The sequence below is a fragment of the Bubalus bubalis genome, chromosome 9 (genome assembly GCF_019923935.1).
Source record: "Bubalus bubalis isolate 160015118507 breed Murrah chromosome 9, NDDB_SH_1, whole genome shotgun sequence".
In the NCBI taxonomy this organism is placed as follows: domain Eukaryota; kingdom Metazoa; phylum Chordata; class Mammalia; order Artiodactyla; family Bovidae; genus Bubalus; species Bubalus bubalis.
In genome coordinates, this window is record NC_059165.1 from 106,138,068 (window position 1) to 106,154,366 (window position 16,299).

General features: G+C 48.8%; 1 protein-coding gene across 10 annotated transcripts in view; it reads right to left on the minus strand.

Annotated features, from left to right (window-relative positions):
- SUGP2 (SURP and G-patch domain containing 2) overlaps positions 1-16,298 on the minus strand; it is a 29,171-nt gene extending 12,873 nt beyond the window's left edge. For 5 of the 10 annotated variants that reach the window (XM_006058000.3, XM_006057999.4, XM_006057998.4 and 2 more), the window contains exons 1-6: positions 15,221-15,373; positions 14,355-14,483; positions 9,076-10,683; positions 6,461-6,581; positions 1,377-1,864; positions 238-349 (exon numbers count right to left, since the gene is read on the minus strand). In XM_006058000.3, the coding sequence (XP_006058062.1) occupies positions 238-349; positions 1,377-1,864; positions 6,461-6,581; positions 9,076-10,683; positions 14,355-14,483; positions 15,221-15,290 (2,528 nt within the window). In that variant the 5' untranslated portion in view covers positions 15,291-15,373. Of the gene's footprint in view, positions 1-237; positions 350-1,376; positions 1,865-6,460; positions 6,582-9,075; positions 10,684-14,354; positions 14,484-15,220; positions 15,374-15,412; positions 15,780-15,818; positions 16,024-16,160 lie in introns of those variants that run through there. The other 5 variants (XM_006058002.4, XM_006058001.4, XM_006058003.4 and 2 more) reach the window with 5 other exon arrangements.
- Position 16,299: the final 1 nt, after the last annotated feature.

Sequence of the window (16,299 nt, forward strand, 5' to 3'; positions counted from 1 at the left end):
CCCTGACCAACACCCCCCACTGAGCCTTTGGATCCAGCTTAAACTTCCCTCTGGGGGCGGCTTTTCCTGACGCCCCAGACGAGGACAGGTCTCCAACAACCCCAGACAGATGCTTCTCCCAAAAAGCCCTGAGCTCAGTGGAAGAGAAGTCATGATCTATCCTGGGGGCGACCCTCTATGGGCTCTCAGGACACTCATGAGGTGACCATAAATCAAAGGGGTGTGATGGGTACGTACCAAAGGTCAGGGTTGTCAATGCTGTTTTCTATGCTGAACTGTTCAATCTCTGGTCCCACCTGAGCAACAAATTTGGCCAGTTTCTCTGCAGTTTCCATTGTCTTCGTATCAACTACAAAATAAAGCAACTGTCATGTACCGGTTCTGAGCTGCCAATTTCCAGGTGAACATCATGGGGTTATGGAGACTGATTACAAAGACAGCCCTTCACTGTGGTCTTACCCTTTGCCACGTGCCTCTGTCACTCTGTCCAGCAGAGGTGGACTCTCCTTTCTCCCCTTGAATTGGGGCTGGCCTGGACTCGTCCTGACTGAGAATGTGACAGAAACGTGGAGCCTGGGCCTGAGGCGCCTCAAGCACCTCCTCTGCGTCTCCTGGATACCCAATCCAACCATCAGGCTTACTGCTGGGGGGCGACAGGCATGTATGTAGCCCACAAGCTCCATCTCCTCAGCCAACAAACAGTCCCTGACTACTGGCCACTGCCGGCAGCTAGCAGGCCCAGCCTAGCCGACCTGAAACAACCCTCGATGCTTTCTGTTTGAAGCCATAGTAGGGACTGGCTTGTTACATAGCAATAACTAGAAAAATGTTTTTCCCTCTACATTCCCATCTAGTGCTGAGGGGAAGCACTGGCCATAGGGCAGCCCTGTTGTGGAAGGAGAAGGCAATGCTTGGGAGAAACAGAAGAAACTGCAAGTCACTCTAAGGAAGGAAACGAGAGAGCTTAGCAGGGAAGAGGAAATAGAACAAGAACCAGGGCAGCCCTATGAGAAGCGCAAGGGGCAAGAATACAGAGAATCGGATCAAGGAGCTCAACGCCCCAAGCACGGGCACGTGGCACACCCTGCTGGCCAGAAGGGGAACTGTGTGGGGAAGCACAGACTCGGCAGGCGGCATGCATGCTGGATCCATGTTCAGGAGAGAGGAGGGGGCAGCAGGACTCCAGGGCCAGCCCCCTGGGGAGGCGAGAGGAGCGCGCCTAGGCATGCGCCATCCGGCCCGGGTCCCTTTGCCACCTTCTGCTGCCCAGCCCCGCCCCGCCCAGCCCACGGAAGCTGCCTGCCTCTGCAGAGACCCCTGGGGATGGATCAGAGCTGGGGCTGGGGCCCAGAGGACAGACAGGGGTGAGCACTCACCATCAATAGACAGGCAGGGAGAAGAGGTCTGAGGGGCTTCGGAGACATCCAAGCCTCCTGGCTTGGGGGATGGGCCTGAGGCTTCAGGGCTGGGGTCCCGAGGTGAGGGTCCGGCCAGCTCTGGGGGGCAGTCCTTGGCAGCATCACTTCTGTCTGGCTGGGGCAACTTGCCCTGCAGGGAGCCCGGAGCCTGCCGGCCATGGTGTTTCAGCCTGGTGCCTGAGGAGAGTAGGGTCTGGGTCCCGGTGGTGGCTCTCCTCACTTTCCAGCCCCGGAGCCCTTGAGCTCGAAGATGCCCCCGCCGCCGCCCTGGTAGGAGCCTCCTCTTGAGGCTCCGGACCGCCCGGGCATACAGCATAGCCCGGACCGCACACTCTGCTGCTGTTGGCTTCTGATCTGCTCCTGGCAAGGTCTGGCTCATCCGCTGCATTTCTGCCAGCTTCAGCTTGTAATATTTATACTCCAGACTACTGTCATCAGACAAAAACCTATGTAACAAAACAGGAACAGCAGGACATATGTGAACATACCAGCACAACCAAATTGCTGCTGTAAATACACTTCTGCAAACCCTTTCTACTCGGTGGCCTCCTCGCTGATGGAGAGGCTCTGCCCAGCTCTACCAAGGACCCAGCACTGGGCCCTGGTCATGTGTCCTGCTCAGAGTGACCACAGGGTGATCAGGAGCTTTGATGGAGCACTGGTTGATTCCTGCTCGATTTCAGCACCGTGAAGGAGCTCACAGCTCCTGGCGGCCTCACATGGAAGCCCTCTGCTGCCAGGGAATGGCAGGGATTGCTCCCAGACACTGCTTTCAGGAGGTGAAACCCTTCAAATGGTGGACACTCAGCGACCTTTTAATTACATCATTCAGCACAGCGTGCCATTGATGTGAAATCATGTGCCAGAGTCATAAGGAGAAGAGTACAGAAAAGAGGAGTCTGAGTTACACGTACTGACATTACATGCACTAACACAGAAAGAGATCCGTGATACAGCCCATGGAGAGCAAGCTACAGAAATCCAACACTGAAACATCCCCTATGAAACTGCCTTTGTGTACATAACACCCACGCATATTTGTTTTTTTCCACACAGGTTGAAAGAATAAAAAGTAAACATAAGAATTTGCTCTAAGAAGTGGGTGAGAAAGGGGAATGGAAGGGTCTTTCACATTATTTACTTTGCGGCCCATTTCATTAGCACTTTCTTTCATCTCTATTAACCCTTCCTTCCTAGTCTGGGCTTTTTTCACCGTTTTTTCCTTGCCTCATGAATTGAATGGTTATCTTCACTCTTCATTTCTGATAAACACATGCAAGGTTGTACCTTTCCCCCAACCTGCTACTTCCTTCTGAAGAGTTTCTAATTTCAATTCTAATTCTCTTTCATACGGAAAGTTATTAGAAGCCAGTTTTATTTAGGCTGTTGCTGGTTTCAAGCTTTATGCATGGCACAATGTGGCCAACATGATTTTCCTTTCCTGGGATGGTCTGTAATTTTGCCCATGACCTCTTTCATACCATGGTTTTTGTGAACGTTCAACTTCAATTTGTGTTAAAGAGTAAGTATTGTCTGGTGAGTATGGCAGTGTTTCACGAGGCTTTTGGACTGTTTGCTACTGAGACCACGTATTAGATAAGCTTCCCCATTGCCAGACTGGCCACGAGGCGGCAGTGCGCAGCAGGGTGCTGGCAGCTCTGTGTGACGGGGCGTGTCCCTGGCGGGCGGCTCTGTATGGAGCTCCTGCCGACCCTCACTACACAGTCAAGGTCTGGCTGGATCTGGGGGAACAGGCTGTGCTGGCTCCCCTGCTGCCCAGGACACTCTGCCGGGCAGCAGCAGCATCCCGTAAGACTGCACCCTAACCAGCCTAGGTTCCCACAGGAGGGAAGGCGGACCAACAGGGATGCGCCAGCTCTCAAGTCAAATGCAGCCCCCTATCCACGGCAGAAAGCGGAGTAGATGCCAGGTGACCAGATCCCCACCGCAAGAGTCCCTTTTCTGTGGTCGATTCTAATGCCAAGTGCAGGTTCAACACATCAGTCACAAGCCCACTTCCCCCAGCTCTAGTGGAGCATAACATCAAAAGCACAGCGCACTCCCGAGCTAGCCCGCCAGGTTCAAATCCCAGTGCAGTCACTCACTAGCTGTGAGATTTACTGAGTCTTTCTGTGCCTCAGTTTCTCCATCTATAAGATGGGATGCGTGATAACGATAAGTTATTTCACCATGTTGCTGTGAGGCGTGAATTATACACTTTTTGTTATGAAAAAAATGCTTTGGGAAATTCCCTGGTGGGCCAGTGGTTTGGACTTGGTGCCTTCACTGCCAGGACCTGGGTTCGATCCCTGGTTGGGGAACTAATATCTCACAAGACGCACAGCTCAGGCATTAAAAAAAAAAAAGGGCAGCATCGGTGTGTCATCTCTAGGGATATAACAGTTAACTGTTAAAAGTAGCTTAAAGAGCTAAAAGTGACTGTCTCTAAGGAGCAAACTCAGGGACGTCTCTGGCAGACCAGTGGTTAAGACTCCACTCATCTACTGTAGGAAGGGCACAGGTTTGATTCCTGGTTGCGGAATGACCCCACAGGCTGCACTGGCATGGCCAAAAAAAAAAAAAAGAGTGGAACTGGCATAAGAATGGAGCATGGCAGAAACATTTTGCCTTTTGTTATAACATCAATTTTTTTGGTAAATCACATACAAATACAACTTTGACTTAAGAATTTAAACCTAAGTTTACTTTTTTTTTTTTAACTCTGTTTCTTTGCACACTCTTTCTTCTTATAGGCTCTGGGTAACTCTGAAGGAGTTCACAGGTGATCAAATCTCTGAGTCAGCTCCCTAATCTGCTCCTCATTCAGGTTGTTTCTATCAGCCAACCACTGAGATTATCTCAACAATCACATTCTTCAATTCCAAGATCCTTAATTGGCTATTTTCCATAATAAGCAGTTCCTATTTCATAGATATAATCTGCTATTGTCCATCTAAGACTATTAATCACATATGTATTTTTAGACAATCTTCTTTTTCTTACAGTAACTCTTGTCTTAGGTGTCAGATCTGTTGAGTTTGGTGATCCTCTTTCATGATGCTGATTTTCCTCAAATACATGCTTACTTTTGATTTGCAGGCCCACCCACCACCACCACACATACCCCCAAGCCTGGCTCTGATTCTGTCCACCACCCTCGGCTGTCAGTGACCGGGAGCCTGTGGGGAGTGTGCAGCGGTCACGGGGCAGGGACACATGCTCCCAGTCCTCTCAGCATCCCCCTTCCCTCCAGCCCAGTTACCTCGACAATCCCCTGGAAACTGCCCGGGTCTCTCAGGTCTACATGACATCCTACCCAGAGGAACTGGTCCCTGCTTTCATCCGTCAGTCTGAGGCTACCTAGCCTCCTTCCTTCAGCATAAGCACTGGCTGAGACCGCAGCGCCTGAGTGTGAATCTCAGCTCTGTCTGTTACCAGCTGTGTATCCTCCAGGCAAGAGGCCTCTTTAAGCCTCAAGTTTTCTGTCTGTCTGTAAAGACGACAACATATCTACTTCAAGAGATTGTTTATGAGGGTTCGGCCAGCTAATGCTTCAATCAGTAAAGTGCTTAGAACGGTACCAAGTGCACAAAAAGCAAAAGATGTGCTAAATATAAAGTATTCAATAAGTGATACTGGGGCAATTAGGCTATTGGCTTTTTTTTTTTAACTTTAAGTTATATGCCTTATTCAACATATGAACATGACCTCGGTGAATTCAAGAATTCTGTCAAAATAAAAACATAACAATTTCTAACTCTCCTCCTGGCAATCATACTGGTTACCACCAAAGCTCTGACACCGTTATACAGAAATTTTTACCTTTCAAGCATCTTTAGTAATTACAACAGCAAGAACAGAAAATTCAGGGATTTCCCTGCTGGTCCAAATCCACCTACGAATGCAGCAGACACGGGTTTGATCCCTGGTTGGGAAAGATTCCACATGCCATGCGGCATTAGGCCTATGGGCCACACCTCCTGAGCCCACATACTGCAACTGCTGAAGCCCACGCACCAAGAGCCCGTGCTCTGCAACGGAAGTCACACCAATGGAAAACCCGCGCCCTGCAACAAAGGGCCATCCCTGCTCACCACGACTAGAGAAGGCCTGCACGTGGCAATAGACACCCAGTGTAGCCAAAAATAAATAAATTAAAAAAAAAGAATCTACTGTGCAATACAGGGGACACAGGTTCAATAGCTGGTTGGAGAACGAAGATCCCACGTGCCGCAGACAACTAAGCCCACACGCAACTACGGAGCCTATAAGCCACAACTGGAGCCCACGCGCCTCAAAGACCCCACAGGACGCAACTAAGACGTGACTCAGTCAAGTAAGTACATAATTTTTTAAAATTTAAAAAATAAGGGAAGGGCATGTTATTTAAAAAACAAAAAAATCTAAAAATCCAACAGAGAGGAATGGCTAAATAAACTGATCATCAATTCTTCAGACCAGTAAACACAGCCATCTGAAATGTCTTCAAAAAGCAGGAAACACGAGCACTTTCCTGTGTAAAAGGAGTAGGGTATATCACAGCATAATTACAACTGCGTGAGAAACCAGAGAGCTCCAATGAGCAGAAAGACTGCCAACAAATACCCCCAGATGCCAGTGAGTGCCAGTAAGAGCACAGGTGGCTTCGCCCAACTTTCTATTCTTCTTCTCCTTTTCTAATAAACAATAATATTTATGGCAGAAACTTTAATTTTAAAAAATTGTTCTATTCAAGCAAAGAGGCAGTAAGACAAAAGGAAGACAGTTGAACAGAGAGGAGCAATAAATCACAAACAACTGCCGTGACATACGCCTCATCTTACACTCACTCTTTGCATGTGTCTGTCACCTCATCCTCAAATCAGCACAGACAAGGAGTCTAAACCCATATGAACCTGACCCACCCTCATACTCTTCCTACTGACTGACACCACAGCTCAAAATAAACACTTCACTTTCTTCTCTGGACACCATCAGAGCAACAGAAACACTGCCCTGTACTTTACAGGAGGGATTCAGAAGAGCACCATTTAGAGACCTACCAGTAAGCAGGGTCCTCCTTGAGAAGAGCTCTCTCTTTGGGAGACAGGCTGCCTCGAATGACACGTGCGACCAGCTGGTCAATGATGTCCACCACCTTGTGATCTGCTCGCTGGGGGACCTCTGGAACACACAGAAGGTCTTCTCTGAGAAACATACTGGACCACATGGGGCCTGGGAAGATCAGGATAGAGCCTAAGATGGAGCCTAAGCAGGCACCAGCAACTGAAATCCTCCTTCACGAGACCAGCATTGAAGAGGGAAAGGGCCTGTTATTCTACAAACCAATATACAAAATATCCTCTCAAAGGCTATAGTAGCATAATCAATAGGAGAGAAACAGTCGCAAACTTAGTGACTGTACAGAGCAATATTCTATGGAAGGAAATAGTATGTAGCAACTCTTTATCACTTTTTGCATACAGCTTAACTTGTTCACAATATTAAGGGGAAAACAGAAAGATATAAAATGCAGCTAGGTATAAAATAATGTAAAAAGTGCATCTAAACTGTAATTTGCAATATGAAAAAAGGAAGAAGAGGTACAAATAAATAGACACACAGAAAAAAAGATTAGACAGAAATATACCAGAAAGTTAACAAAGGTTATCTATGGGTGGTAGATTTAGCAGGGATTTCACTTTTCTGTGTGCTTTATCTATAAAAAATAAACACATGTGATGTGTAATCAGAAAACATATATAAGCTCACAAAGAAAAATTGTCCAATTTAAAAAGTTAATATTAAAAAATGTCAATAGTTCCAAGATAGGTGTTCAAAGAAAGCTCTGTTGAATGTTTGAAAAAAAACATTTTTTTAAGTGTGAATTTCCTTTGATATTTCCTAGTTTTAATAGCGCAGATGGTCTATCTGTTCATTCATTCAATAAAAATCAGCCCTGACCTGGAGAGGTTTTCCAGTTTGTTGTGGCATGGTATCGACATTCTCAACATCAGTGTGAGTTCTTAAAACAGGACGCGTCAATCCTTCAACTGTCATTTCATTTCCCCTCTGAAATTACTTTCTTTTTTTGTTGTTGGCTCTCACTTTATAGAACTGCTAGTTTTACATGATTTTACAAAAACAGTAAGAGCTTCAAAGTCAGAGGCTTTCAAAGACAATGAAATTTGTGCATCACTGCAACCAACTCTAGAGAAGATGACCACAGTTAAGGGCCAGAAAGTGGATCTTACCTTTGGCCCAGCAATCTTTCTGTGGATATCTCCTTTTAAGGAGGATTCAATTTTTTTTTAATGAAAATAATAGTAAGAAGCAAGAAATCAACCAATTTCATCCCAGCATTTCTAACAGTAATGGAAGTAGTGGCAGCCTGTGCCCCATAAGATGTGGAACTGGCGCCATCTACCTGATGACCAGACAAGGAGCCAATGCTTGGCAGATGCCAATTTCACAGGGACCCAGCTCTGCTCAGGCTCAGAAGCCTTTAATAAAAGGCACTATGACTCCAACATCAAGGGAGATGCAGCAAATGCTGCAGAAACACAGCAAAGAGCCCTTGATAATCCTGTAGAGGAGCAGACTGCAGTGTTCTCAGTACAGCAAGATGGCAGCTCCAGGCACGCATGCACAGCAGCACAACCAGGGGGTGGTCGCGGGCAACTTTAGGTTGCGGGGGACTTTTTCATTCCTCAGTATCACTGTTCCACAGACTTTCCACCCCACTATCTTGGGGGATGTGGGGAAGAGTTCCCACTTCAGCCCTGAGCTCACTTCTGAAAGGCTCCCTCTCTGGCAATAGGTGTGGCCGCCCATCCACGGAGGGACCTACCCAGTGCCTGTGGCAGTCAGGGCTCCACAAGGGTGAAGACTGAGGAGATTCAGGGACAAATGCAACTTAACAACTTGACTGGAGCAATGGAAGCCAAAAACTATATCAGAGGAAAAAAGGACTTCCTCAATGGCCACTATGTGTGCTCATGACTTCTGGGCTTTCTGGGCTGTGAAAACATCCATCCTGGGAGCGCAGGGGGAGGGAAAGGGACACTACACAGCCAGTCACTTCTACTTCTATTACCTTCTTTGTCTTTCCCCTCCCCAGTGAGCCAACTCGTTAACTGCAGGTTACCAGGTATACTGAAGTGATCTCTCAACCTCTAGCTAATCTAGAAAAGTGAGCAGGTGAAAAGGTGCCTCCATCACCTAGCCCTCACAACAGTTCAGAAATAACCTTCCTGACTCCCATGCTGGGCTGGGGCCTCTCCTATATCCCCTTAATCCCAGCACAGGAGGGGCTGGGTTTGTGATTTCTTCCCCTCGGAAGCCTGGGGGATCCTTGGAGACTGTGGCCTGTATTTACTTTCAAGTAATAACTCGGGGCTGGGAGGTGGGGGGGCGGGTCAGAGAAGGGATACTTTTGGAACAAGGCTTCTTAACCTTGGCTGTAAGGTGATACAAAGAACCCAGATAGTAAAGCAATACTTAGAGAATGAGTGGCAGGCATCTATGAATGAGTGGCAGTCACTGTGAGTTTTCTCCTAAAATTCTGATTTGTTTCCAACTGGCTAAAGAACTTCTATGTACAAATATCAGAAAGTGAGAGACATTACAAAAAAGCAAACAAATCACAACAAACAGAAACTGTCGCTGCTGTCCTTACCATCACTCAGACCACTCGGTGCCTGGGCCTGAATTTCAGGTTTTGTAGAAGGAACAGCTTTCTCCTCATCTCGGGTTGGCTCGGATTCAGCTTTCTTCACCTGGAGTGGACACCCACTGCTGACCAGCCAGGCCTTCAGGTGATCGATGTACTCTCTCCCAAACAGAGTCGAGTCCTCGAAGTTTGGAAATGCGGCAGGAGATGGAGCTATATCTTGGAGGCCAACGGCTTCCAGGATTTTCTCTTGCCGGAAGGAAGAGGCCAAGGAGAATGTCTGTCCCAGAAGAGCTAAAGACTTCCGGCAGAGAGAATTGGTGGTCTCCAGGGCAATAGCCAAGTCCAGGGGGTTAGTGAGGGTCTTCATCTTCACACTCAGCTCGTAGGCATTGCAGGCCATGAGCAGGGGCGTGACACTCTTCAGCAGCCGGTCTTGTAGTCTCATTATGTATTTATCAAAGGGCTTTATGATTTCAAAAAAGCAATTTTTGGTCTTCACAGCACCTTTGTCTAAAAGCATGTTTAAAAACTCGTTATCAACTCTGGGTGTTTTCAAAGCGGAGTGCTTTAAAAATTTGATAGTAAAAAAGCAAAAATCTCTGTGCTCTGGTTTTAAGGAACATTTGAATGAGGCGAGCATTTTAGCACAGGTTTCTGTTTCAAGTTCAAAGAGAGTCTGGAAAAGTTGGGAAAATTTAACATCATCTTTTATGGTGTGGAATCCTGCCCACTTTATTATTTCTATCCCAAATCTTGAGAAGACATCTGACTTATCTATGATGTCGAAGCTCATCTTTCTCCTGGGGAGCCGGACATCCTTCAGATCAAGCCCCAGAGGGACTTTCCGGGTAGGGAACTGGACCTCTTCTGTCCCTGGGTTGGTCGCCAGGGTCACGTCAGGACTTGAGGTGGTTTTCTGGATTTGGTTAGTGCCCTGAGTTTTGGGAGTGATACGACTCATAGTGGGTACCTTTTTCGTGCTCACGTTTCTCAGCATGACAAGTTTCCCAACCCCTGCTTTAGAAGTGAGCAGGCCTTGAGTCTCCCCCTTTCCCAAGACAGCACCCTCCTGGTCGGCAAGGTTTAGGCCTCGGCCTCTGCCCTGGGCTTGGCTGCTGCCCCTGAGCACAGAGTCTGCCTCCCCTGGACGGTCTCCGTCATAATCATGACTCTCTTTCTCCAAGCACTCTTTCTCAATCAGCCTGGAGGAGCCAAAGTTCCCCAGTAATGCAGAAGGGCCAAAACTATACTCCTGTGACCAAGAGGATTCTTGAGAAACTGAGTGGGCAAGGTCTTGTTCCCAAGAGCCATGGAGTGCAAATTTCCAGTCCTGAGAACGGAAATGTCCCAGTTTCCGGTGGCCAAAGACCTGGTCTCGGGAGTTAGGGTGGGAAAATTCCAGATCCCGACCACATTCTTTGCGAAAGTAGCTGTCTTCACTTACAGAAGGGTTGCTTGACCTGAAGGAAGGTCCTGGAAATATATCACCTCTCAGGCCTTCTCTCCCAGTGTCTCGAGGATGAGTTACAGATGCACCCAGAGTGTACCTGCTGTCACTGTGAATGTCATCAAACATATCTGCTCTGGCTCTTGGGACTGTCCTTAGAAGATCTGAAATAAGCAATCCAAAAAGAAACACAAAGGTACGTGTCAGACCAGAGGCTGCAAGTGGGTGATCTGCAGACCACCAGCAGGGTGCTTTCCCAGTCAGAGTGCATTTTAGAAACTCACATGGAAAATATGTGTGGTTTCACTTAAAAACCTAGGTTTCTACTTATGCAAACAGAAGGGCTATGAGTACTGGGCCTCTGGCCTGACGACAGTCCAGGGAGGCTAGGCAGCAGTGCTGCTCACTCAGCCAGATCCTTTGCCCTACCTGTTTTACAAGGCTTCCCTGGTGGCTCAGCTGGCAAAGAATCTGCCTGCAATGCAGGAGATCTGGGTTTGATCCCTGGGTTGGGAAGATCCCCTGGAGAAGGAACGGCTACCCACTTCAGTATTCTGGCCTGGAGAGTTCCGTGGGGTCGCAGAGTTGGACACAACTAGAAACTTTCACTTTCACTTCACTTTCTGTTTTACAAGCCTTCTTTTAGACTCAGGGATGGGCATTTGGTTCCCAAATAACCTGGTCGTCTTTACTGTGACCAGAACGCTTGTGTATTTCTACTTCTATCACACAGCAGACAGGTTTTCTAGAGGCTGCCTGCCTCCCCTGCTTCCCATGAGGAACTCTCGGCCCACAGTGCCACTGAGGTGGGAGCTACATCTGACACTGCACCCACCACTGCTGGCCGGACCTTAGCTGAGCACCTGATCCAAAGGCGGCTGACAGGCTCCCCCAGAAAGGGTCGTTAAGCCAACCAATACCTGAAGAGAGACTGAGCAAACAAGAGGGAAGGCAGAAGTTAAACAGGCCATGACAGCAGAAACCACAGTGGAAACTGAACAGTGCGTGCTTTTGTCCTCCACCGTGCAGAAATGAGAAAAATAGGAAACTATGTTTGCATGTGTTCATTCACGCATAAAGAAATGTAAGGGGAATTCCCTGGCAGTCCAGTGGTTAGGACTCCACGCTTTCACTGCCAAGAACCTGGGTTCAGTCCCTGGTCAGGAAACTGAAATCCCATATGCAGCATGGCAGCCAAAAAGAAGAAAGAAACCGTAAGAAGTCAAAAACAGAAGAGAACTATAGGCACACAGGAACAGAGGGCCTCAGGGGGACATCTGTACAGAGCACCTTTCTTACTTTCTGAACCAGAATCTATTACCTAGTCAAAAAGTCAGTCATAAAAGAGAGAGAAAGATGCCAGGAAGTAGTGACGGGTCAACAGGCCACAGGAAACAAGACCTTTGAATAAATCCAAATTTATCTGTCCAACAAGTACTTACTAAGCACCTACTGTATATGGGCACTGATCTAGGCCCTGAAGTTATAGCAGGGAAGACACAGCAAAGTCCCTACTTTCCTGGACTTTTCAGTTGAGGAAGCCAAATAATAAACAAAAAATTCTTCAGGTGTAAGGAAATGCCAAACCGGTGGGAATGTGAAGAGGGAAAGCCATTTTTAAACAGGCTGGTCAGGTGGGCAGCTCTAACAACAATGTATCTGAGTAGCAGAGGCCTGGCGTGAGGGGTCAGAATGTGCAGTTATGGGGAAAGCCTACCAGGTAGAGGGAGTGTGAGGACTAAGCCCTGAGATGAGTACAGGACAAATGTGGTGAGAATGGAAGAGGGAAGGAGGGACAAAGCGGTGCAGCACCTAGATTCTCCTGCACACTGAAGGCCTGGGGCATCCTGACTTAATTAACTAGGATGAGATGTGACCTGGGCATTAGGACTTTTAAAAAGCCCCCAAAGGATTCTAATGTGCAGCAAAATTAGTGAATTACTATGACAGGAGATGCAAACAGAAGTGGGTGCAAACCAGATCAAGCCAGGCCCTTGACAGGACTCCAGAGTTTACTATGAATGAGACAGAAAGCCATGGGGGGTTTGAAGCAAAAGGATGACCTCACTGGCTGCTGTGTGGGGAACAGACTGCAAGGGACAAGAGTGGAAGTTCCAGCAAGGAGTCCACCAAGATGATCCAGATACTGATGGTTTCCGATGGCCTGGTTACGGTGGGAGCATTAGAGGAAGAGTGGTGGCTGGATTCTGCCCAATAGGACCTGGTTTACAAGGCCTCAGAAAAATGCAGCAGACAGAGAAAGGCTGACCGATGCAGCTCTATGACACAGAGATGGTTCCAGAACCATCTAGTGTCCTACTGGGTTCACAGTCTCCCCCTCCCCCAACCTTTCTTGAGGTAACTTAAGATATGTGTTAGTGTTTGAGTCTCTAGACAAGATAAACCAATTGAAATCTCCAAATATATATATATACATACATAGATACACGTACATGTGTTTTTACGTACACATATATACGTATGTACACACACATACATGTGTATATATATAAAAACACATGAAGTATTCAGGATTCATATATGGCTAAAAGAATTAAAGGATGCACAAACCACCACAGATACGGTTACTTCCGAGGAATAAGGAAGCAGCAAAGAGGCTTTTTACATCCTATTCTTTTCTTTGGCCCTGCAGTGTGGCATGTGGGATCTCAGTTCCCCAACCAGGGCTCAAACCCTGCCTTAGGAGTGTGGAGTCTTAACCACTGGATGGCCAGGGAAGTCCTGACATTCTGTTCTTAACTACTTAATCCTTCCAATCTTTTGTAACAGGAAAGGTTTTGTCTGCTGCTTATACAATTTTTGAAAACTCAGACTTTGGAGACAGCTTCCAAGCCTCAGTTTCTCTGGGTCCAAAGCACATAATAAGTTATCCCCACCCCAAGCACTCAGACTCATCCAGCCAACACTGAGGAAGCCTTCTCCACAGCAGGCCTGGCTCCAGGGCTGGGGCAGCAGCACACAGCACAGGCCCAGAGGCGGCCTGGAGGGGCCAGCCCACAGCAGGGGACCAAGGACTCGGTGTGAATCACCTCCAGGCCTACCAGGGCCTCCTGCGCGAAGACACCTGTGGGCCAGGTCTTACTGAGGGAGTTAATCACACAGAGCTGAGATGAGGGATTCACAACACAGACAGGCACACAGTATCGGTGAAACAACAGGCCTAAGGCAGAGGATGAGAGCTAGGAGCCTCATGCACTGTGGGGTGGGGCCTCCAGGCTGTCCTGCCATTTACACTAGGACCATCTTTTATCCTGCTGACAGGATGCTTCAAAACTTTGCAAAAGGAACGTTTTCAGGCAGGGCCTACATTAAGCAGCTCCACAAGGCTCCAAGGCCCTCCTGTCTTGCATACCAGTTACTTGGCTGCTCCTGCACTTATCTGAGGATGTAAAACCAAAATAGGGAGCCCCAGGAGCCTAAGCTTGGCCTTGGTCCTGCAAAGTTAGCATTAACAGGTCTGTGGGGAGAGAAGATTTGAGGGAATGAAGCCAGGAACTGAAAGACATTTCAGGAGGAGATTACTGCAATAATCCAGGTAAGACCTGATAAGAGCTCAAACCTGGGTAGTGATAGTGGGCATGCAGTCAGGCAATTTATTTAAGAACCCTTCTTTAGGTGGGGCAGGGTGTCTGGGGAGAAGCTCTGGATGATGACAATACCTCCTTCTACATAATGATTTAACAGCTGGATCAAGAGAAAATTTTATCTCCACTTAAGAAGGTAAAATCCGAGGAGTTGCAGGTTGGGCCCCAATTCTAAATACATGCTCCACCCACCCACCTCACTCCCCCCAAAACCACGTACTTTAATTTACCTTGAGCTTTAAACTGAAGAGTTTCACCTACAGCCTCACCACTGGGGTCCATATATCGGTTAGCTTTTTCCTGCAATACAGCATCAAAAGTCTCCTGTGCAATTCTCCTTGCTGCCATGTTTCTCTGACCTGTAATGAGAAGAGGGGGAAAAAGACACTAAGAGTGACAACTAATGCCCACAAAGCCTGATCTATTCCACTTAATCCTAAGAGTAACCAAGCAGTGATCCATAATCTGGCATGGCACTTCAGAAGAAGGCCGGTTTATTTTAAGGGGAGCTCTGCCCACATAACCTCACAGGTGTGTGTTGGCTAAGAAGGAGTAAGACAATGCTGTTGATCTTGGACAATCTATTTTGCTTCTTTCTCTGAGGCCATTTTCTCAGAATTCCTTAAAAGAAGCGCTATAAAAGCAGCTCTGTCTCCCGGAGGCTGTATGAAGCAACACACACAACAGGAGCATAAATCTTTGCAAACAATGTTTAGGAAAGACATGATTTTTCCCATTTCCATTTTCCTATTTCACAGACATGGCGAAGAGGCTCTGAGAGCTAACTTCCCGTCTGACAGAGGCATCTCAGCAAGTGAGGGGAGAAATCCCTGACAGAGCTTACTCTGTGCCAGCTCCTGTTGAAGGCGAGGGACTCCCACAACACTTCTTGCAACAACCCAATAAACAAGTGGGGCCTCTTATGAATGAAATTACACAGAAGTGCAGAAGGGAGGTTCAGGCTAAGTGACCCATTCAAGGTCAACCAGCCTGGGCTGGAACCTGGGAAACAGGGCACTGGTTGTGGGGACAAAGCCCTGAAGACTGATTAGAAAAAGACTGAGAAGCTATATTGAGAAATCCAGTGGTGGCTTACCAGCAAGATATTCCTTCCATCTAGAAGCCTCCAACCTCAAAACCCAAGCCTGCCCCTGCCTGACAGTCATTTCTTATCACCATTACCCCCTTTCCCTATCCTTCAGGCCTTTTCCCTGGCCCCCTTGTTCTCTGCTATAGAAGGGCAGGGTGTCCCGGCCAGGTGGTCCAGGATCAATTTAAGTGATCTAACCTCTCCGTGCCTCCGCTTCCCCATCTAAACCGGCAGCTCTTGGTAGAGGTTGCTGTGGGGACCGAACCAGTTAAAAAAAATGTCTAAAGAGGCGGAGTCGGAGCCCCGCCGCCGTTATCACCCCACGAGAGGGGCCGCTCCCGGCTCAGGCTGAATGAATGAACGAACGAATGAACCCATTCAGGCACGGCCCGCCTCCTCCCGGCCTTTGAGGTCAAAGAAAAGGGGGCGTCGGGCCTCGAAGGCCGCAGATCGCCCCCCAGGCCGACCCGGCCGCTATGCGTCCGCCGCGCAGTCCGAGGGCCGAGCCCGCTGCGCCATCGTGGAGACCCGGGGTTCCCGGGATCGAGCCCAAACCCCCAACCCCCGGGCCCACCCGCCAACAACGCCTGGGCCCGGGCCTCACCCCGAGCCCGGGCCTCACCCCGAGCCCACCGCGCGCGGAGCCGCCCCCGCCACCGCCTCAGGCTCCTCACCCGCCGCCGCCACCGCGCGAGGCGGGGACATGCAAATAAGCCAACGGTCTCCGCAGCGCCGCGCCGCGCAGGCGCAGGCCGCGGCCGAGCCTCAAGGTACAGGCGCAGGCGGCCGCCGCCAAAGCCTCTCGCGCAGGCGCACTGCCCAACCTTCAAGGCAGACACTCTCGAGGCAAAAAATTTCTCTCCCTGGACCGGCGGCGACGGGAAGCGACCCGAAAAAGGCGACAGAGACGCCGCCGCCGCAAACCTGTTGGCTCTCTCAGCTTTACCTGTACTCGCGGTCACTCTTGGTCACCCCGGGAGCGGCTCACAGGGCTGACGGAGGCCGAGGCGCGCCCTCGCCAGCGCGCCTGCGCACGTACGGCGGCCGAAAGGGACCAGGGGCGGTGCAGCCGGAGACCGCCGCGA